General features: G+C 38.8%; 1 protein-coding gene across 2 annotated transcripts in view; it reads right to left on the bottom strand.

Annotated features, from left to right (window-relative positions):
* Nucleotides 1–4577: 4577 nt before the first annotated feature.
* ppm1e (protein phosphatase, Mg2+/Mn2+ dependent, 1E) overlaps nt 4578–24580 on the bottom strand; it is a 49654-nt gene continuing 29651 nt past the window's right edge. The window contains exons 2-7 of one of the 2 annotated variants that reach the window (XM_026273818.1): nt 20927–21048; nt 15451–15653; nt 12147–12335; nt 11911–12054; nt 11293–11386; nt 4578–10270 (exon numbers count right to left, since the gene is read on the bottom strand). In XM_026273818.1, the coding sequence (XP_026129603.1) occupies nt 9333–10270; nt 11293–11386; nt 11911–12054; nt 12147–12335; nt 15451–15653; nt 20927–21048 (1690 nt within the window). In that variant the 3' untranslated portion in view covers nt 4578–9332. The remainder of the gene's footprint in view (nt 10271–11292; nt 11387–11910; nt 12055–12146; nt 12336–15450; nt 15654–20926; nt 21049–24580) is intronic. The other variant, XM_026273819.1, reaches the window with a different exon arrangement.

The raw sequence follows: 24580 nt of genomic DNA, 5'->3' as shown, positions 1-24580 counted from the left end.
TTATAATCCACATGTAAAACTATGTGCAGCACATTTTGCTGAGGACAGCGAGCTTCCTCAATCTCAATCAGTTAAATGCCGGATTCGCACAAAGATTATTCTTGAAAGATGGAGCAGTTCCCTCTTTGTCTGGAGAAGGCGTTGTTTATGGACCACAACTGGTAAGTGTATTTTATTATTTAAATTGGTGCGTTTAACATTTTCTGTTACTTATTACACAAAGGGCAACGCTGTTTAGCTTCGTTAACGAGATGTTAGGGCTGTGCAAAAAAATCGAATGCGATTTTCATGCGCTTCTCGTAAGTAAAGGCGTTCTGTGATTAGAAGTACATCTCCAGCACGTGCGTTCAGATCAGGATTGCCAGGTTTTCAAAACAAATCCTGCCCGCTTCTCACTTGCTTCTCAAAACTACTCCAAAACTAGCCCAATGGCGTTTCCAGGAGGGCAGCGCGCGCTCAGGTGCCGTCAAATCACAACACAGGAACCGCTGGCACAATCAGAACTCATTATGTATTTCTGAAGGAGGGACTTTATAGAACAAGGAGGTCATCAGCCCGTTTTGTAAGCACGACTTCCCACCTCCAGGAGGACTTGAACGCACCAAGAGACAATAAAAGAAATGGACACAGTGGCCCCATTGGATTCAACGGGGACAAGTGAACTCAATTAGAAGCACGCACTTCCTGGGGGTCGAGCGTACTGTGCAGACTCAAACTGAACTTGGTGACGTAGATGTCACGTGAGTAACCTGTAAAACCCCTTTCACACTGCCATTCCGGCAAATACACGGGTAAAGTGTTCCGGCAATTGTTCCCGGGTCGCTAGATTTTGCACTTTCACACTGCCAGTGATTGCCAGGGATATGTGCGTGCTTTCACACACAACCCTTAAAGATCCCGTAGTGACACATGACATCAGGGCGTGACGTGTAATGTACCAGTCGAAAACGTTAGGCACGTTATGCTTTCACTGAAGCAAGCAAACGATCTCTGCGTCAGCGCTGAAAGTTAGGAACTAACTGATCTCTGCTTCATTACAGTTTGCACATATTGTTTTTTGTCGCGAACGTTGATCTTCCTTCAAAACAGCTGGTAAAAGAGTCGCACGATAACTTCGACACGGCATTAGATCTGGCTTTTGTTCACGCAGCGCTCGTCCCGTGTTGAACCCGGCAATGTTACTAGGTCCCCGACCCTGGATCAATCCCGGGACGTGTTTGCTTTCACACAGAAGGCGTTCTGGCAATATGCCGGGTCCGATGTGCGGTCTGACGCAACCGTTAGCCTATTATTATTTTTTTTTACAAAAACTGCTTCTATGGGACCACAACGTAAGATACAAGGTAATGGAGCCTTTTATAAAATTTCCTGTTTCTTTAGAAATAATGAATAGACAAATGGAGTCTTTAAATGCTTCAGAAAGTTATTTGCTTTCAAAGTTACACCAAAATGAAATGTTTACCACAGTTTATCTAAAGAAACAATTGTTTTTTTTTTTAGTAAAACCATGGTTAATTTGTGCAAATTGTTAAAAATTGTATTGTTAAAAGTAAACGTCTGAAACTTCAAATATAGTGCATTTGTTTCTTTATATTTTTGGGTGGCCTGTGACCTGGATTCATCCACCAAGGGCAGTGTTGTGTGTCTGGTCTGTAGGCTGTGCAGTGCCAGGTCGGTGCTGTGTGAGAATAAGCCCAGCAGTGTTTATGTGGATGAGTGCGTGTTGGCTCAGATCCTGTCCTCCTCCAGCACCTGACTGCCAACACTCACAGCCTCCCATTGTGTCCATTTCAGTCTGTAGTCATTACTGACACCGCGTCCATCAGAACATGTCTTCATCATAATAACATACCTGGTCTGGGCCTGTAAAACCTTTACCTAGCATTTCCATTAGTGCTGTGATGACCGATCTTCACGGGGTTTATGTAACACGGCGGATCTGTTTTTGTAGGAAAGTGCTGTACGCTAAGTACACAGTTTTAATATACTGCTCATCCAGAGAGCCGAACACTAAATCCTGTTCTTAGTGCAAATCATCGCCTTCAATCTGGACTACTCGACCAGAAAAATCCAGCTTACTTTTGGACTTAAGTAAACAGCTTTTTTTTTTTAGTTACAGGTATTTGTTTAGACACAACAGCACCGGCTGGCTTTGACTCGCAAAACACTCTCAGAAAAAAGGTACAAAACTTGTCACTGGTGTGCTACCTTTTAAAAAGTTCACTTTTGTACCTTATTTACCCCTGAATGGTGCGCATTAGTGCCTTGAAGATACTGCCACAGACACCGCTTTTGTACCTTTTTTTTTCTTTCTCTGAATGTATGTGTAAAAATTCCTCAGTTGTCTCAATGGTTTCAAATGTTTTCATTCATCATATCACTTTGATTTTGTTTCTCCATGTGCCAAAATGTATATTTTTCTGGGCACAATAAATTAATATTATATATGCTAAATATGCTGTACAGTGAAGCTAATTTTTAAAACTGGGAATATATATATTTCAGGAGCAAGAAAATATATTCTTATATATACAATCTTGAAAGAGTCTACAATTAGGCTAAATGCAAATAGCTGGAATAGCTTTATGACTATAATTAAATTTACAACTAGATTTATGATTTAATGTTTATATATTATGTAATCTTCAGAGGTTTTATTTATTTACTTCTCTATCGTTGTAAAATATGTTCCTAACTGAATTTTTTTTTATCAGATGTGACTATTTTCCTTGACTGAAATATATGGAGGGTAAATTATATAAAAATAAATTAATGTGCTGTATGGTGTTATATTAGTAACCTAATCTAAGATAAACCTGCTTGGTTACCACCAGGTTTTTAAAAACATCTTGTGAAATGAAAATACACTGCATTCGTATTTTGTTTTGCGCAACAATTACGTAAACTACATTTAACAGGAAAAGCTCTCCTGAACTACAGCAGGGCCTTAAAAACATATCCATTAATAACTTAGGAATGATTAAAGTTTTATATACGCCACAACACAGAACAGAAGATGCTTCCCGCGGCACACGTCACACTGCACAAACAGCACAAAACGTTTGCATCTGAACTCATGTTATATGTATAATATTTGATAATAAAAATGTATAAAGAATATCAAAATAATCCAAACCTAATGGTGAAATGTTAGTTGCAGTTCTGCATGTAATGTGGTGTTTGTATGATGTGTGCCACAGGATATATATAATATACTTTATTATTATTATTATATAGTCTCTTTTAGAATGTCAAGTAACAAAAGGGCTTTACAACTAGGTGCTACATAACAGCGTATGTGTGACACGGGCTCATGCTCTTGTCACCACAGGAAGTGCAAGCAGCTTGATTAAAAGGCAGCTTGTTCAATTAAATTGTCCCATGTTATTGCCAGGGCCTGACAGGTGGAGGCCGGAGACTAGAATTACACGTCCCAGCTCAGAACACCTTCAGGGGTCACAGGAAGGACTCGCTCACAGAAACCATCAGGGAGTGATACTAGAATGGGTGCATATGTTACAATTACAGGGGTCATGATCTGGCTTTTTTATTATTTTGCACTGTTCTCTGAGGTCCACTTATAATTTTATCAACATAACTTAGAAGTAATAGGCAATTTTCTGTCCTGTTTTTTTTACCCTCCTCATGTTGGCACTTCACAGCGTTTTGTTGTCTTCTGAGCCATCTTTATCTTTGGGTTTGTGTGTAGACCTGTGTTCGTCTCTTGGGTACACTACATGCGTGAATCGGTGGGCAGGGCTAAACAGGCAGCGATGTAGAAGCAGGCATTTGATCTTCCGCAGAGATGTGTTTAGCCAAACTATTACATCATAGAGTGTCATATCTTGGAGTTTTGGCAGACTGGCTTCAATATAAGATGTTTTAGACTAACAAGAGAGTTCTGAAACTTAGTTTTTATATAACAATGACCACTTATGGCAAATGTTCAAGGGAATGTTGATTTCTCAGTTCATGACCCCTTTAATGTCCAAGTGTAGAAATATTGCAAATCTTAGTGGCAATCATAGGATGAAAAAATTAAAAAAGGAAATTGCATCTAAAAAAATAAATAAACTGAATAGCGAGATATAATTTTTCACAATTCTGAATTCTCTCCTCAGAATTCTGTAAGAAACATCAGAATTCTGAGATTATTTTTTTTAAGTCATAGTTTGTGATCGTGTGGATTCCTGTTGAAATGACGGGATTTTGCAAGAGAAGATTAACCCAACTACAAGTGTAACTTTTTGAGAATTTGCTGTGGTTGTTATTGCATGTGGGAAAACACTGAACATGTTTAATTAATATTAAATGTATTTCACATATATTTACTATGAAACCGCATACAGACATGCACAAAGTTTTAGAAACTGGCACAAAAGATGATTACATTATCCCTGTTTTCACTTGTTCATGTTTCAAACCTGACTGACTTCCAGCTCACCTGGTTATTAACAATCTGAAAATTATAATTAATCAAAAATCTTCTCACAGTTGAAACTCCTATCAAGCACCGAACAGTCCATGAAAACTATCATGCATCCCATGAATAAACAAAAGCTCTTAGAGTACAGCAGTGGTTTCTCATCAACACAGGTTTAATAGAATACAGTGATGACCATCAGTTACATAGGTTTCTTTTTAAAGATACGTTTGTTTTTTTCCCCCTTTAAGTTGTCTGGAAACCCTTCCTCAGCTTTGCTTTAGAGAAGACGAGCCCTTTGAAGAGCTCTCTTCACTCATGGCTTGCGTAGGTTCATTATTGCTAGCAGAAAAAGAGCAGTACATGGACAAAAGCAGTGACAGCAAGTGAGGAGGGCTAACCGTCATGAAAGATCGAGAGCGCGGCCTCGACGCAGAAACTATCGCTAACAGGGGTAACGCTGAGTCTAACAGTCAGTCCACGGGGGGCCAAGGCTCAAGAGTACGTGAAGATGAAGTGAGATGTTCTTCACTGAAACGAACCGTCCGAAAACTTTGGTCCTTTGACTCATTACCACTCGGTGAATAAGTGAGAGCATGTGAATGTATTACAGACTCCCAGCGCGGCTGCATCTGTTAGACTTCGCGCGCATCCAAGTTTCAAGTACGAACTTCAGTGGGAAGGGGGCGGGGCCAAGGGTTACTGAAAAGCATTACAGACTTTTGATCCATCTGAGTTACCAGTGGTGATTAAAATAGCACATTTAGAAGACAGACGTCACATACACATCCCAAATGTTACGCGCACTCACGCACACGCTCAAAACACACATACATGTATACAATATATGTAAGTTACTACACTTCCGATATATAATTTGTGCCCCGTGTGAGGTGCTAGAGGAATGATCGTGAGGGAGATTGTACATGATGGTGAGGGCGAATGAGGAAGGTTGTCTCTGAATCTACGCCGTGTATATCATCTCGAGCGCAGCTTCATCCCGAGGTCCGTGTCCTGTGAGCTGCACTCATCAATCTCTGGTCATCAATCCCATCTCGAAAGCCGCGAGGGAACATTTTCCGCTTCTAGTGCACATCTAGGATTTACGAGGCATGATGTATCTGGCAGGGCAGCCTGTGACGTGCTTAGAAACTTCCACAAAGGGTTGAAAATCCTGTGGCGAATGTCATAATGGACGGTAGATTGCGTACATACATTCGGGACAGTCTGGGCGTCTTTTAATGCGGGGTAAAAGTTTCATTGATCCTGCTCCATGTTTCTGTTTGAAGGGCTCCTCTTACAGTACATTCGACATCTGGATGTACATTCAGGACCAGTTAAAATGCGCCATAACAGATCAACTTCTCATTCAAGCCCCCTTTTCTGATGGCGTTAAGCTCTGGCTTGTGTGGGTGAATTTCATGGTTTGAGGCAGATGAAGGGAGCTTGAATGACAACACACAAGTAATGGACGTTTATGCCCCGCCCCCGCCCATTATCCATCCCTCCGCCAACAAATAAAATAAAGAAATGGAAACCGATCAGTGCAATGGCACAGTAGGGATGGCACAAGTGTTTCCGCTAGTTCTAGATGTAAAGGGGGAAGTAGGTAAGGGTTGCAGCAGTTCTAGCACAAGACCAGCACATGTATCTTGAACAGAAGCATCTAATGTCATCATAGCCGTGACATCATCATACGTGTCAAATATGAAAACGCGTATATGTACTGTAAGAAGATTAAAGAATGAATAATCAGATAAATGGTGACGGTTAAAATTGCAAATAACTTTAAATAGTTCCAAAATATGACTGTTAACAGGTGGAATGGCTGGAAACTGGAATTTTGTTATTAAAGCAAGTTCAAATTGTTGTTATTTGAGTTGCAAAGATCTTTGAATTAGCTTAAAGATTGAATATAATGGCACAGACAAGTTGGTAAGGGATTTGATCACACTAGTCTCAGTCTAAGATAATGTAGCCTATTCAATTTATACTTTGGAAACATTGTGACCGTTGCTTACAGGGCATATATTTGATTCATTTTTAAAAATGAGGCAAAATTATTTTATGTGGTAATCTTAAATGGATAGATCACACAAAAATGACAATAAACATTCTAATATAATTTACACACCCTCAAGTCATTCCAAAAATATGAAATATATTTTTTAAATGTCTTTGTTTGTTTTGTAAATACAATGACAGTCAATGGTAACCGTTACCAACATTCTTCAAAATATCTATTTAAGGGTGTGTAAAAGATATATGTATATGTACCATTTAAAAATTGCAACAAATTCTCTCCTGATCTTAAGTGTTGTATCCATTTCTAAATAAAGAAACTGGTAGTGTATAGAAAAAAAGTGGTAGAGCAATCGGATTTACTCTTCATCCACTTTCAAGCCTGTCAGAAACAGACCCATGTTGAAGATAATAAAGGCACGCATTGTGCTACTAAAACTCAACTATCCATGTCCTCAACACCTGAGGGGCACTTCAGACTACGAGCATCTCCTGTCAGCCCTATTCTGTTGTCAAGCAAACCTCTCTGGCTACATTTACACATCCCATACAAACCTAAATCTGACAATTATTCAAATCTTAATCCAGCTTGCCAATATAAAGATCACTGATAAGAGATATTTGGCCAAACATATTTGTTTTGAACAGGAAGTGAATATCTTGGACTAATATTTCTCTACAGTACTTAACAACAAGCTCTTGTAGATGAAGCACTGTTTAGGTAGTGTCTCCTGATAAATACTCAGTCATTTTCATCTTTGGTTTTGAAACTGAAAGTGTATTGAATATATACTGCATCTAAATTTGATCTGATATGTTTCTCTCCAAGGCAGTGATTGGAAAAGCAACAGGTGTAGTCTGTCAGTGGGTTATGTTATTTGTAGTTAGCGTCATCAAAGGGTGGCTGGAAATGTGGGGAATGTGCAAATGCTTCGACGTGGCAGCTGCCCAAAACCAGCCCAGCACTTTCCACAAATAGAATACAAAACAGAGCCTCTTAAAAATCAAATGATTTTTAGTTCTTTCAACAAATGGTCAGAAAATGATGACCGTCAACCTAACGAGGTCAAACTAAATATTATATGAGTTTATTTTACATTGATTTTATGAGGTTTGCATTTTTTTGCAACCCACTTATCAAGTAATTTGGTTATTTCCTAGCAATAAACAAAATAAACATTCAAATGAAAGGCATACTATTATTGAATTAAAATAAATCGGTAAGTTAAAAAAAAAACACAATTGTATCTTATTTGTGAAAAGCACCATCCATGGTTTTTAGATGAATGGACACGTCTAACAAAATGAAAAAGGTAAAACATGGGGTCATAAACCGCATGTGTGCTAAAAACATGAAGACACACATGCATATGATGCCACTCATAATTATGCATGAGCTGCAATTTATAGACAAATCCTAAGCTGTAATTTATAGACATCATTACATCCTCGAGTAACCAGTTCATACAATAAGTAAACGCTTCAGATAAAAAGGAAAAAAAAATAATTTCCGAGGTCTATAATGTCAGCTCCTCTGAAGACTAGTGTTTGAACATTAAAATGGCTTCAATAAGCACAAGCTGGATCATGTCTCTCGCATCAAACACCAGATATAAGACTCCTGACTGATTGATTCTACACTGGGTTTGTTTGAGACTCCTCTTCTGTGTGTGAGTGTGTGTGTGTGTGGATATGACCAGAAGATAGTGTTAACACTCTTTTTCTCCTTCCACACAAACACAAATAATTCTGGACCAGAGAGAGGGTTATGAGGATGAGGAGGAAGCTGGCTGAGAGTGGTGAAGGATTCTGATAGGCTGGCTCATATAAGACGAGAGTAGAAGCGTTAAAGCAGTGTAGGATCTCATATGTTTGATTTGTGTTTCTGTTCCAGAACGCAGTGAGTTGCCTCGCTGCCTGCTCCCTACACAGACATCCATCTGTGGAACCTCACAATGGACTCATTTGAATCCTCTACACAAGCAGCAACACAAATTACAGTTAACACAAGGATTTTCATTAGGGTTTGCTGTCAGCATGTTGAGCTTATTTATTACTTTTTTCTCAGAATTCTGAATTTACATTTCTTTTTTTATTCTGAATTATGAGTTTACATCTCGCAATGTTTTCCCTTACACTAGCGTGTTTTAGAAAAGTATAACTTTTGCTAAGGTTAAATGGACCAAAATGGGGAGACTTTTGAAAACGATAACTTGGCTCCCCGCATTCATTCTGTGTATTCTTGGCGACCATGAAAGCAATAGCATCATACTCATTGTTGTAAAAGGTCATGTGACGTGCGTTTTGACAGATCATTTCTGAAATGCCGTAAAAATGCCAGTGTAGACGAGGATCATTTTAAAATTAAAAGGCACTAGGGTAACAGGGCCTCAGAAATCTGAATTCTTAATCTCAGAATTCCAAGTTTGCATTCGTCAAATCTATTTTTTTTTTTTTTTTTAGAATTCTGAGAAAAAGTGCAAAGGTTTATAACATAAGAAAAATGTCTGAATTGTGAGACATAAACTCACAATTGTGAACCAAAAAAAGTAACATTATTATATTTTTATTCCACGGCAGAAATAAGCTTCCATGCTGATAGCCATAACTATATATAATATACACAAATATTGGGTAAAACAGGTTTAAATTATAGTAAACTGTTTTGATCAAGATGTTCACTCTTCATTTTGGGATTGTATTAAAATTTGTCCAATACAAGGTGACTAAAATTTTCCTCAAAATGCTGCCTATGAAGGCTGCTCACTAGGTTTTGGAACAGAGTATGCATGTATGTTTGTGTAAGCCCACGCCATGTGTTGTGTGAAATGAACACATTTTAGCTTCAGGTACGGAGGGCGGCATGATGGGGCAAGGAAGTTATCGATTAGACCCTTTTGCTGTGGGTTACATGGGGAAAGGCTATCCCAGGCTTCCTCTCTGCAGAGCGGAGAGGGTAGGGCACACTAGGGAAGCAGCTCAGAGGACCGTGACTTTCTCTAGCCCTCCGGATCAGGCGCTGTGATTCCCTCCTCAGCGGCATGACCTCCAGCCGCCTCTTCCTCCGGCCCTCCTGAGGGAAGAGCGCAGCCACCTCCAACAATTGTCCATCTGAGGTGGTCTGCGTGTAGGAGGGCACTCTGGGTTTAGGCTGGGGCTTTTGCCTGTGCCCAGAGGGGCCATCCTCTGAGTAGGGGCGCCAGGCTGCGCCGCCCCCCCTGTAGGGGGGTATGAGGTCTGGCATGATGGTTCTCATCGGGGGGAGACTGGATGAATCTGGGAGCCTGAAGCAGCCAGTCTCTGCACGCAGGTCCGGCCCCATGATGCTCAGACTTGTTCTGTCCGTAAACGAATCCATGCGGTCTTCATAGGCCAGGTCGGCTGGAGCAGAGCACTGCTGGAGTGGCCAGCCGCCCCGGTTCTTTCCTCCATTCTCTGCCCCTCCATCTTGACACACCAGCTCACTCTGCAAGGGTTCCACTTCCTCTTTCTCCTCTCCCGCGTCCTCCACCAGCTCCTCTTCCTGCTCCTCCTCCGGTTCATCTGAGGGTGGGGGCAAACGGGGGTCCCTGAGGAACACCACAATGACTGTGATATTGTCGCTGGACCCCGCGTCTCGGGCCGAGGCAACTAGCTTGTGGGCCACCATGGCGGTGTCCCCGTTGTTCTCCTGCAAGTGGTCGCTGACGACTCGCACAGCTTCCTCTGGATTCACTGTGTCGTAGAAGCCGTCGCAGGCCAGGATCAAGTAGTCCTCACTGCCGTCCAGGTTGAAGGCACTGTAGTCAGCGTCTCCACAGATATAGGGCTTGTGTTCTGAATCACCTGTACATACAAAATGAAAAATCTAAGTAAATTTTGTGAGTGAATATCACAAAAAAATATAGATTTCAGGAAATTTGTCAATGGCAATTCGCCACGTTCTGGACTTGTTTTGTGTTTGTAAAAGGCAAGTAGCCTAGGCTGAGTTAGAATTAGCCTCACTTGTCCTATTTATGAATCAAGAGCTTTGGGGGAATTAAATGCTAGACGGATAGGATTATCTGACAGATTAGCCATCAGCATTTATGGAGTGAAATGGTTCTTGGTCAGGAAGTCGTGGGAGCACTGCCTTAGGATTTTGTAGGAGGTCAGCCTTTGTTATTGCAGAAACATTTCTTAGACTGAAAGCCGTAATCGTACACTGGCTAATGTACATACTATAAATTATATTGATACATTATCTATAATTTATTGGAGTGATAAAATAAATTTGTATGCTTTTCAACTCCAACCACACAGTTGGTCTGGTTACACAAATTTTGAAACAGTACAGTGGTTTATGTTTGGACAATAATCAATATTGTTTTTTCATAAGTACACAGACGCAGCTACTGATTTAGACCGAGTGGAAGCTGCACAATCTGGTTACATTGATTAAATTGAGTCTGTGCCAGGGTTCTCTTTTTTAAACTGTCTCCTTCATACTGAAATCTATGGTGTGATGATAAAGGGTTTTCTACTGTGGCCTGTACATCCTCTTCTAAAAATATACACCCACTGACCTTTAGTTCACTTTAACTTACAAAAGATTGTGCCTAAATAAGTGAATATTTTGAAAGAGCACAAAAGCAAAGGCTTTTACAACCATGTTAATGTGTTTTCACCTCTCTTCTCATGCCTTTGGCTCAATTACTGGGATTTGTGAAACAATATTCCTCTGTAAAACTAAATTAGAACAACACTATATGCATTGAGAAAAACACTGTTACTTAACTGATTAATGTAGGCTTTCACAGCATTTCACTCAAAATGGGCTGTCAATGTAACATTTTAAATTGTATATTTTAATTTCAAGTGTCTCATACCGATGGCTCTGGAAACGGACAGGCTACCATTCACCCTCCATGTGCCGAACCAGATTACACACCCACCCAGAGCTTCAATCCTCTTTTTCTCATCCTATACAAACAAACAAATAATATGGTCAAGAGGAGTCATTAACCATGACAGCTATGGCATGTTCAGTTCATTGTCAATTAGTGAAACTCTAATCGGCTGAACTGTGACTTACACACAGTTTCATTATATAGATAAAGCTCCAAAGACCCAGCTCAACAGATCCACTCTTGGGAGTGCGTTGTGTAACACAGCTTTGCTGTCAATTGAATGGACTGTGCTAAAGGACATCCCACACAAAGAACTCGACTGAGATAAAAACGAAGGTCATATGCACCAATTAGGACCAATCTAAGACTGATCTAATATCATTTTTTGGCATAAGGGTTTGGAACAGCTGACCATTCTATACTGGTCCCCACCATTTCAAATTATTAAATACAATTAAACCATATTAAAATAAAACTGTGAATATTGTCATATGACCATTTTATACTGATTTCCAACTATGTCAAATTAAATTAAAAATATGGAATTATTATTTTTTTAATAATAAGAAATAGCTTTGAGTGGCCAGTCTCTCTCACCTCTCTCTCTGGTTTGTGTGGTTTCATCAGCTCCACTGGTTGACCTCTCTTCACCATCATGACCTGTGAGTCGCCCAGCCAAGCCACGTGCAGTGTGCGACCCCTCAGAAACGTCACGACCCCTGTAGTGCCACAGCGCAGCTTCTGTTCCAGAGATATGGATGCATACAGACATTGTCAATGCAAAAAGGGCTGATATGAGCATCTTGATGTCTGTTTGAGGGGTAGGACCTCACCTCACGTTTTGCCTTCTGTATGAACCGCTCATCAGTCAGTTTGAAGCAGTGACACAGAGCCTCTCCAAGATCTTGACTGAACATTTCTTGTCTGACCAGGTTTACATGCAGGTGATTGGCCGCGTAAATGGCAGCATCCACCCCACCATGACCATCAAACACAGCGTAAAAAGCTTGCTCTTCCTGATCCTAAACACACATACTTCTCGGTTAGCTTTACCTCGTAAAATGACTGTGACAATAATAAAACCCTTTCATTTCATTGATTATATCATGATTCAAAGTATTTTGTTACAGTTGTTCAGAAATGAGCTTATTGCCACATAAAAGACCTCACAATCCATTCTTAATTGAAATAAATCCCTGTAAATGTGTCTCAATCGGTGTGAAACAGAAAACACGTCAACCTCTGGCATTCACCAGATCAGAAGCTGTTCGCAAATCAACTGCAGTCAACATAGCTAAATGAAATATTACACATGAGAAATATATGCTAATTAAATGTTGGTGCTTCCTCTTGTCGATTGGTTTTAATTATCAGCAGCTTACGAATTATTAAAAGGCTTAGTTCCGTAGCAGGGCTGGTCAAACGGGATAAGCTCTCACTGGTATAAAGAAGGATTTCATTATGGAAGAATCCCTGAGAAACCATTACTGTGACAATGTGTCGCCTCTGCACCCGAGCGCCTCGAGACAACATGAAAATGCTCACATTTAGTTTAGGTTTTTATGACATGTGGATGCATTCAACAGCTATTTTGAATGTTCTTTCTTGGATTGATAAGTTAGACAGACCACCAGTCCAATGCATGCAATAATTTGGAAAAGCAACTGTAAAAAGGGGGCAAAACATGGAGGACATGCGTAAAAACAAATAAACAAACAAACAGTATAGGTTAAGATAATCGGGTCAGCAAAATCATAAGGTAAAAACAATAAAATGGGTCCTGCAAATTTTTATTGCAGTTTATAGAAAATGAAATGCATAATCATCACAGATTTTGATCCTAAGTCACAGTGACTTTGAAATGTATTCTAGACTAGAAATACTAGAATAGTATTAGATAATTAGATAATATAGGCAATAGTTTGCATTATATGCATATGAGACAAACGTAATTGATCTTTACATTTTTTTATAGATTTTTTTTATCTACTCCAAAGTGTAGTGTGCATCATTTAATTATAAACGGGAGTATTCTAGTTTTGTCATGTTGCTCATCTGGAACAGCACTGATGTGACTACTATGTTTATGTTTCTCTCCCTCTCTGTAAATGCATTGAATGATGTCCATTTATGGCTGAGACTGGTCTCTGTTCTGCTTCTGCCTAAGGCAAAGGGATGCTAGTGTTCGCCAATAATACCAGTAAAAGCCCAGCATTTATCAAGCGGCTACCAGATGTGACAGAAAAAGAACCGCCCCCCAGAGTCTATGAGTAAAGTGTGGTAGGGAAGAGCGTATTGATGAAACAGGCAGAATATTCCCCACAGTCATGCTTTAGGGAGGGTCTGTTTCATGCTACAGTGGACAGAAATGCCACAGCGTCTGCTCTTATTAGAGGAAGGATAGCCCACACATCTCATCTGAAACATCAAGTAGATCTGGACGTGAGATGGCAAATCTGTCGGCACTTATTGCTTTCTGGTGACGGAGCACATTCTCGCTCGACTGGAAATTACACTGGCAATCAGGAAAGAAATTACATAATGCTGTTTCTTCAGGGATGTTAGGTTCAACACAACTCTATTACGATGAAAAGTGATGTTAAGTGTATCGGTGCTTTAGCATCTACTTTCACTCACATTTGTTTGACCTATTTGTTGAAGTGCGGAAAGCTCAGCAGAGGCCTTAAAATGAGTTTTTGCAGAAAAGCAATCAGGAGCTGCTGACAGCCTTAGTATTCATGGGATGTTAGATGTCTTGGAATTTGCCTGTGGGTCGGAGCTGTGTCTTAGCAGCTTGTGTAGATCCTCAGACATATTGAGCCCTGGTGCTCATATGGGTGCTCCAGGTTTAAATCCTGATCATATTCCTGATCATATTCATCTTTTGCCAATCAAAAAGGGGATATAAATAAACTCTAGAGAAGAATGTGCCATGGAAATTATGTCAACAGCCATAAAATTATAAAGTGTTGTAAGATTTTTTGGGGGATACTGTCTGACAAATATATTCCTTAAATAGGTATCCTGAGAAATCATATTTGTCACTATGACAGCTCTAGGTACTGTAAACAGTAAAAACATTTTTTTTAAATAATAATTAAATAGTGAATCAGAGAAATATTGGATTGTTTGGCGTTTATTATAAACTACCTAAAACTAAACATTTTGTCTTGCATTTAAAAGCATCTCTTACGCTTAACAAGGCATTAATTTGATCAGAAATACTGTAAATACTTATTATAATTTAAATTAATTATTATATTGTAATATATTCTATTGCAATATATTTAAAAATTATTCCTGTGGAGCAAAGCTGAATTTTCTGAATCATTTCTCCAGTCTTCAGTGTCACATGATCCTTCAGAAATCATTCTAATATGCTGATTTGCTCCTCAAGATACATTTCTTGGCAACAGTTGTGCTGCTTAATATATTTTTGTGGAAATCGTGATTTTTTTTTTTTGGATTCTTTGATTAATAGAAAGTAGTGCTGTCAAAAATGTATTGCACTTTTTTCTGAAATTAATCGCGATTAATCCCACATAACATTAACGTTTTGAAATATACTTTTATATTTCACTAATTTCACATTCAATTTTCAAATTAATGTAGAATCAACATAAAGACAGTATATTTTACTTATTTGATTATAAATTAAATATGGATGAATCCTTAAAGCTACAAAAGTTATTGATGTGCTCTTTTTTTTTTTTTGATGAACAGACATCACAGCAGCTTGGTTAGTTTATTTAGCTGCTACTACTTTATGAGTTGCCGCTGCTGAATGTGATGCAGATCTGAGGCGCACACTCGTAGATTCATTAGCGCTTTAATATGAAATGATACAGGCTACAGTGCGCCAGTGTTTGTGCGTGGAATTGGAGCATGCACTATGAGCACAGTGTAACGGCTGACAGGAAAGGAAAAATCGTTTTTTCTGATATATGGAACATCTCATCTGACTGCAGTTAATGCACTAATTTTGACAGCAATAATAGAAAGTTAATAGGAACAGCATTTATTTTAAATCTTTGGTAATGTTAAAAATATCAATACTATTACTTTCAAAAACTTTTATGCATCCATGCTGAATACAAATACTAATTTCTTAAAAACAAGTCACATTCAAGGTCATACCTGTAGATTGAAAAGTGTGTTGAAGTCAGGAATGACAACGTGTTTGTCTTCCATCTTTCGACGCATGTTTTTAATAGCGTGGATGGAGGTCTCGTAGTATGGCAAGTGGCGGCGGCGATACGGGAACTCCTTTAGCCAATGACAACACGTCTCGCACAGCTTATTAAAGACCAGCCGGGCCAGCTTCACCGAATCGATCTCTGCTGAAGCAAATAACATGTTACATGTTACACAGGCAAACATAAACACTCTGAGCTGCTTTGATTCAGGATGACTAAGCTGCCATTCTTTCATATGTCACAACAGTGTAAAAAAAACACATACATGCACCATACACAAACAGACAGTGCTGTTTTTTTTTTCTCACAAGACAAACAGATTTGAATTTAATATCATATTGGAAAAGAAGAGTGCATGAGCTGCTGATTAAATGCACAGTGGAAGCGGAATTGAGGACAGTGGGCAAACGAGGCCATCTGCTAACTGAGAAAGAGAGAGAGGAGGTGACTGGTTAATGATGATGGGATTGTTCCAGCTCTGGTCTCTATGGACTAAAACTGACATTCCTTCATTCTGTGAACATCTCATCGATATCGCTGGAGCACATTTGATCTATATGCTGCTCTTTACCTCCTCAAAGCTTTTTAGAAAATTATATGAAGAATTTGATGGACAACTAACCCAACTGTTTTGTTGTTTTAATTACAGAAAGGTGCCTATTAAATTGATAGTTTACTTAAATTATAAATTTGTTATCATTCATTCATGTTGTACCAAACCCACATTCTGGCAGATCAAAACGCATCATGTCGGAACAAATATACCGGTGCATCTCAGTAAATTAGAATGTTGTGGAAAGTTATAAACTCAAATTGTGAAATTCATGTATTAAATTCACACATACTGAAGTAGTTTAAGTCTTTGGTTCTTTTAATTGTGATGATTTTGGCTCACATTTAACAAAAACCCACCAATTCATCTAAAAAAATTAGACTACTTCATAAACATTTTTAGTGAATTGTTGGCCTTCTGGAAAGTATGTTCATTTACTGTACATCCACTCAATACTTGTTAGGGGCTCCATTTGATTTAATTATTGTCTCAATTCAGCGTGGCAAGGAGGTGATCAGTTTGTGGCCCTGCTGAGGTGTATTTAAAGCCCAGGTTTCTTTGACAGTGGCCTTCAGCTCATCTGCATTTTCGGTCCCTTTTTTTTTCATTTTCCTCTTGACAATACCTCACAGATTCTCTCTGGGGTTCAGGTCTGGTGAGTTTGCTGGCCAGTCAAGCACACCAACATCATGGTCATTTAACCAGCTTTTGGTGTTTTTGGCAGTGTGGGCAGGTGCGAAATCCTGCTGGAAAATGAAATCAGCATCTGCAAAAAGCTGGTCAGCAGAAGGAAGCTTTAAGTGCTCCAAAATGTCTTGGTAAACGGGTGGAGTGACTTTTTAAAAACGCAATGTCCCAACACCAGCAGATGACATTGCACCCCAAAACATCACAGACTGTGGAAACTTAATTCTGGACTTCAAGCTTCTCCACCCTTTCTCATACAAAATACAAAACTTGCTCTCATCTAAAAGGGTTCAGGAGTGGCTTAACAAGAGGAATACGACATCGGTAGGTCGGTGTTCCTTGACACATCTGTGTGCCTTGAACCCAGTCTAAGTCCATTATTTAAGTTCACTCAAATTCTTGAATCGATTTTGCTTGACAATCCTCATAAGGCTGTGGTTCTCTCTGTTGGTTGTGCATCATTTTTTTTCTACACTTTTTCCTTCCAATCAATTGTGTAGCCTAGTGAACCAAACTGAGAAACCATTTTGAAGGCTATGGAAACCTTTGCAGGTGTTTTGAGTTGATTAGCTGATTGGCATGTCCCCATATTCTAATTTATTGAGAGAGGGAATTGGTGTGTTTTTGTTAAATGTGAGCCTAAATCATCACAATTAAAAGAACCAAAGATTTAAACTACTTTGTGTGCAATTAATTTAATACACAAGTTTCACAATTTGAGTAGAATTACTGAAATAATAATTTCAATAATTTAAAAACGTGTATTAATGCAGCATTTACATTCTTCAAAACATCTTTTTGTGTTCTATTGCAAAAAGAAGGATAGAAATTAGGGATGGGCATTTTCCGCAAATATCACATTTGAATATTTTAAGCTCACAAAAAACAAATATTCAAGTATTCGTTTATTTAAATTAAGTTTAATGACGAGTGAGCATTGCATCCTCTTCATGGTTGGTGGCGGTGGCTGCATCCGCACCACTCACATCTAGGAAAATGTTCTGATAATGTTCAAAAAAAAAAATTTTTTCTTCTCATGTTTTCATCGAGAAACCTGAGATGTTTGTGCCGAGGGTCTAGGGCAGACGCGAGAAGAGGGGTTTTCACTGCATTCTCCAAGTTAGTGGTGTTTATTCGTTGCTTGAGATGCCACAACAATGTTCTTGAATTCGGTCACTTTCTGTTATTCTCCACGGCATATTTGAAGTACTGTAGAAGACCGCAGTTCTTAGGGGCCATTCACATATCGTGTCTTTTGCGCGCTCAAGTTCATTATTTCCAATGCAGGCGCGCGGTATGAACGCTCATAATGGAAGCGACGCGGTCACGATGGGCACGCAGTGCGACGCACCCATTTTTTCCAGACGCGTCCACACGGCATTGAGTTGAAAACATCTCAACTTTTCAGAATGTCGCAAGCGCACCGCGGGTCATGTGACAAGAACTAAACATTCAGCTTCATCCTTTACCGTAACAACGTTGAAAGCTCAGCCAAGATGAAGGAACAGCTGATCATAGCTGTATATGGATTGCCATTTTGAAATAAATTTAGTAGCAGAGCTACTGAAAGCGATTTTTTGTGCTTCAAATCCATTTATCCTTTGCTGAAATGTACGCGTCTTCATGGAGAGAGCACGTCATTGTTGCTTAGTAACGGCAGATGCCTCAGGGGCGCTTCTGCCCGAGCGTTTTGGAAAGAAGGAGAAATTGGAGCGCCTAGCGTTTTTAAGCGCGATATGTGAACGGCCCCTTATTCATTCATTCATTATTGTTTGGCTTGCATACATCTTCAAATATGCTGTGGAGAATCACAGAAAGTGAACAAATTAGAACTTTTTTTTTTCTTTTTGCGAAATTCGAATATAATTTATTTTATTTTATAATTAGAGCAGAACGTATATTCGAATGTTCGACTATCCGTGCACACCCCTAATAGAAATTCAGACAGGTTTGAAAAACCTAAAATCTTAGGTGTATAAAACCTTTAAAGGTATCATCAGCAAGCAAGATATTTGTTTCTCAAGCTTGTAAAATGTTGCTGAAAGAGTTTGCATGCCGAAACCTATGGCAAAGTCCCAGATTTGCCTAATGAAGTGTCTGTTTTTTATTCCTCCATTTATGGCATATTTTTCAAAGGCTGCATTTTTGTCTTTGTCTATCAGTCCACCTCAGTACTGCTTTTGACAGATGTATTTTACCATTGTGTGGACGAAGAGGCCTTTCACATTGTTTGATGGTTGTAAAAGCAGACATTACATGCTCTTTTCTCTTCCCTTAGTCTTTTAGATGCTCTCTCTCTCTCTCTCTCTCTCTCTCCCTCTCTGTCTTGTCTCCGTGGGCACAGAGTCTAAATTTAATCTGCCATCTCAGGGCTGAGCCGGTGAACAGTATGTACTGCCTTTGCCCTGAGCAGACGTCTGTCTGCCGCCCATTGTTCTGATGTCAATCGTTTCCAATGCTACGACTTACATTAAACATACTCTTTGCTGCTGGAATGGGTCACGTCATGTAGGCCTGTTTAAAGGACTGTACTTCTCATGAAACCCTTTATCAACTGTCCTAGCTGAGGAAAACCAGACTGAGCTCAAGTAGAGTTCTCATGCTCTGACGTATTTTTGAACAGTTCTTAAACTCAACACAGATTGCAGTCCATCTGGCTTTATAAAACTACCGTCCACTCAGGAAAGTGTCTGGGATCAGCGTGCTATGTGAATGTCTGTGCTAACTCATGATGGCAATAGTTGGATGTGAACCACAGAGAATTATTATCTGAGGTGCACATAAACACCACCGCAATGTTGAAATTACCAGTAGAGAAACTGAATTTTCTTCCAGAGTTGTCGTATGTCTATTAAAGAATTATAGCGGGAACAAATTGCTGTCGGTCACAACTAAAAATTAAATAATTTCCTACTAACAGGAGCAGAACTGTAATCTGTTTGGGTGCCGGGCAAACCAAACTAAATTTTTCCATTCACTGTAGCAGGATTAGAATGTTAAAAAGACATTAATAACATATATCAAAATTCTATACTATAATGTCAATATAAATCAAAAATATATAAATATATACAGCGGTATGAAATATTACAATATAAAAATAACACGTTAAACTTTTATACTTTTAAAATAAATTGGTAAATAAATGTAATGTTATGAATTTTAATATATTTTAATAATAAAATTAAATATTATATATTACGAATAATAAACATTTGTATATTTTTTACAAGATTAATAAAAAACATTTTTGTCTGAAGATAGATTTTAGACAACAGAGTATAGAATTTTTATATATATTTTATTGATGTATTTCATAATTATATTATAGTGATAATTAATTTCATGTGTATGGTTGACGTTAAAAATTTACAGTATATTGTCTAAACTTACAAATATAATACAAGTAAATTTAACCATTCATGTTATAATGCAGAGTATAAAATATAAATATATATATATATATATATATATATATGCTAGATTACTTTAAAAGATTACATATAAATTACATGTCATCAAATGTAATGTAAAAATAAAGGAAATGTTCATGTACAATTAAATATGCAATATTGACCATTACAGAATAAAAAAAAAAACTTAAATATAGACCAAAGACCAATATGATACTAACATAATGCACATCATAATTTTCATGTCAGGCAACATCTGTTCTCCATAAAGATTGTAATATACTTTCATGTGGCAGTTTACAGTTATCGCTACAGTAAGAGTCATCAGATCAGACATGATATCATAACAAAAAGAGGTGTCATATGAATTGATCTTTCGAGCTCCATTTAGACCGGCTCCTTTCTAAACCAGCCAAAACTGTGGCACATTAGCAGCCGTTCCCACCTCAGATTCCTTTGCCATTTCAATTCGAATATAGAAAGATAAGAAAGCAATTCAGGCCACGTTAAGTTGGTAAGTGACCTAAATTTGCAGTTGAATAGGAGGCTTAAAACCGTGCAGAATGGCCTACATTTGGATCAAATATCATGAGATCTCTACTCGATAGCAAGATGCAACTCATTCACTGGCACTGTGTGACTTCCGATGGCTCACGGGTGTCAAGAATACCACAATGAATCTACACTAGGCATGTCTCGTTTAAAAATAAAGCCTTCACAGTGCAAGTTACGTTTGTGCTGTGTGGTTTTTATAGGGCACTTACGAGGCAGCGTGTCTGTGCCATCCTCCACACTCTTGTTGAGATAGTACATGGAGAGATCGCTTTGCAGGATACTGTCTGCTGTACCACGGGCCAGGCCTGCAGCCAAGGAAAAAGGGCAATTGCTGTAAAAGAGAGATGAAGAGAGAGAGAACGCTTTAAAACATCTGCCGAGTAGATCACGGAAACATTATGCAGAGGAGCGCTGTCAGTATTTGATTCGATTTTTCTTTTTTCAGCACCAGAGCGAGCGTTAGTTTAACTGTAAGATGATGAGTAGGAGGTAAAAGCAATATGCACAGGTCAAAACAGAGAAAACGACCAAAGATATTCCAGCTGAATATGTTCTTATGATCGCTGTGCATCAAAAACCTCTTTGCCAACAGACTGTTTTTCTTGTAAGGGTGAGCTATTCCTTTAAAAAGGCGTATGGTATGGAACAAGGGTAGAAAGCTGAACTGTAAGTGTTAAAGCCTGGCTTTTTAACTACTGATGTGAATATCCTTTTAGGGCTTGTCGCTCTGATAGATTGAGTGAGCAAGGAGAGGCACTCTAAAACTAGCATGACCCAAATCCACTTCAGCACTCTGCCGCTCTGAGAGCAGAGACCCCGCTGGATCACTGAAAATAAACACAACTGCACATTATGAAATCAAGAGCCGACACTTAAAGACAAGCCCCGTCATCCTCATAAGAGGATTTCATAAGAGATTGTGGAATTCTCATCTGAACAGAACAGGGATGCCCCATTAAATGACTGACAATGAATTGTAAGATAAGGACCAGAAATCCTATATGTCTATACAGCATTTTGACATTATGATATGACGAATACAGCTCATTGTTTGGGTAGATTACAAGAATATATAAATAATTGCACATTTTAAGACCTTCGTGTAGCTGGTTTTTGAAGTTGTAATATCACTGCAAACCACACAAAGTTTGAAACACTAATATTCTGAAATAACACAATTTAAAATGACCCTTTTCCTTTAATAATCTCATTTATTCTTTAATCTGGTGTTCAAGAAATATAAATGTCTTTCATGTCACTATTTATAGATTTAATCCATCATTGCTAAACAAAGTATACATTTTTTTAAATTCTCACTGATTTTTCAACGGTGTTTGTAAGTATAGCAAATCCAGAAAAAAAGGGGGCTTCATTAATGCTTGTCCATTAAATAAATAAAAAACGTAAACACATAATTGGTGTTCCAACTGTGGAAAGGAACAATTATCTGGCACAGAAATAATTTATCTCAGTGAATAAATATGCCTCCAAAATCTTCAAAACGTGTGTCTTGGATAGTGTCAATGTGCCATTCCCATCTCCCTCTATCTGTGAGGGGCTTCAGCGGCGTTTGCCAACATTCTGTTGAATTAATAGCCTCAGCTGTGGCCTGATGGGAGAGGATAACAGAGCCATCCAATAATGTGATGTCCTAATCCCAAAAACATTTATTATGACCCGACTGTCTGTAATGAATTAAAATCGTATGAAAGTTTTGCATAAGAGAAGCCAGAAGAAATGATGAAGATCATAAAGACAATGGATTTGATTTAATTCTAAATCTAAATATTTTATTTTCTGAAGGTTTTAGGGTGACACTTTTTTCCTCAATGTTGAAGTCCTGCTCAACTGGAACGGTGCTTTACATTTAGTTTCTGGTGTTTCTAGTCAAATTAATATATTCATAATTTATTATAAATTTTAACCACTATACAATTATAATACTAACATATTCCTGGTTAAACCTATAAAGTGTAGAATATAAAGTATGAACACCCCAGGGCTGCACTATCTAAGCATTAGTCAAGAAAACATGACCAAAAATGACATAAGGCATTATGAATGAAAATCTTTACAATAATTTAAAATGCCTCCACTCTGGTGGTGATAGGAACGTAAGGCTGACACAGACAGCTGATTCGCCTGTATAACCATGACAATCCTGACAGCAGTGTCATGCTGCTTGCACAACGTGGGACGCCCCATGACGATGGGTTGCCGTGGTGAGTGATGTTGTAGTGAGGCAAACAGCCACTATCCGCCCTCGGGCCAGAACACACGTTAGATATTAGAAATCAGAGCAATCTCTAACTGCTTCACACACACACACACACAGTGAGCACGAGAGGCTGGAATACCAGCCCAGCAGACGGGAGGGCGGAAAGTGGAACGTTCTCAAGGACGACTCAATGACGGTCTGCTCCAAATGAAAGATCCAGCAGAGAGATGAGAAGGAGGTTACAAACTAACAGCTAACAGCTTCTACCAAACCTCATATAGTCAGTTCACTCAGCATGAAGAAGGGATGAAAGAGAGTTCACATTATTCATAATCCATTGACCCATTACATAATTATTTATACTTTACATTGTGTATAATGTTTGGATCTATCCATCCATCCATCTGACTATATTCATCAAGATCCATCTAGATATCTGTTCATCTATCTATCCATCCATCCATCTATCTTCATCAATATCCATCTAGATATCTGTTCATCTATCCATCCATTATTCTGTTCAATATCCATCTAGATATTAGTTAATCTATCTATCTATCTATCTGACTATATTCATCAAGATCCATCTAGATATGTTCATCCATCCATCCATTATTCTGTTCAATATCCATCTAGACATCTGTTCATCTATCAATCTATCTGTCTGTCTGTCTTTCCATGCATCCATCCATCTATTATTATTCTGTTCATTATCCATCTAAATATCGGTTCATCCATCGATCTATCTGTCTGTTTGACCATATTCATCAATATCCATCTAGACATCAGTTCATCTATCTATCTATCTGTCCATTCGTCCATTCATCCATCTCTCTCTCTCTCTCTCTATCTATCTGTCTGACCATATTCATCGATATCCATCTAGATATCTGTTCATCTATCTATCCATCCATCCATTATTCTGTTCAATATCCATCTATATATTAGTTAATCTATCTATCTGTCCGTCCGTCCATCCTTCCGTTAATTCATCCATCCACTCACGATGTCTAACTAACTTTGATGTATGAATCAGATCCTAACACTGGGAGTCTTGGACATCATCCGTGTCACAGGGACAGCAGTGTGCATCAGTGTTCACAATGGCAGAAAGATGAGAAGATAGGAGTGAAAAGTGTCATTGAGATGGAGGAGGAACTGATGGCCTGAGGAAGGGATGAAGACAGAAAGAGAGAGAAATGACATGCCAATTGCCATTACATTCTGGGATCCTCCTCCGCATTTCCATTCATAGAAATGCTCCAGCTCTCTGTCTCCTTCTTTCTCCTGCACACACGCACATAGCCGTCACTACCTGAGGGGGAGGGGGTGTCGAGGTGGGGAGCTCTGATTGGCTGAGGCTCTCGGCCACAGCTAAGGTGAGCCAATGGGAGACGCCCGTTTCTTTTGCAGCTCAGAGGAGTCAGAGACATGCTAAGAAATGAGGATTAGAGAAGAGCCATTTTTGTCCTCTCAACCAAGTTGCAAAAAATACATACACGCTGCTTTCTTTATCCCCAGACTTCAAAGCACGGCACAAAGTGACGTCTCTGTAGTAGGCTACGAAGATCTCACAGCAGGCTTATTTGTTGCCAAAGAGACTGTGAACGGAAATTAAAGCATAAATAGAAGTGGCTCTGCACTC

Source organism: Carassius auratus, chromosome 10, assembly GCF_003368295.1.
Source record: "Carassius auratus strain Wakin chromosome 10, ASM336829v1, whole genome shotgun sequence".
NCBI lineage: Eukaryota > Metazoa > Chordata > Actinopteri > Cypriniformes > Cyprinidae > Carassius > Carassius auratus.
Note: the sequence above shows the minus strand (reverse complement) of the source record. Positions and strands in the feature narration are given on the sequence as shown.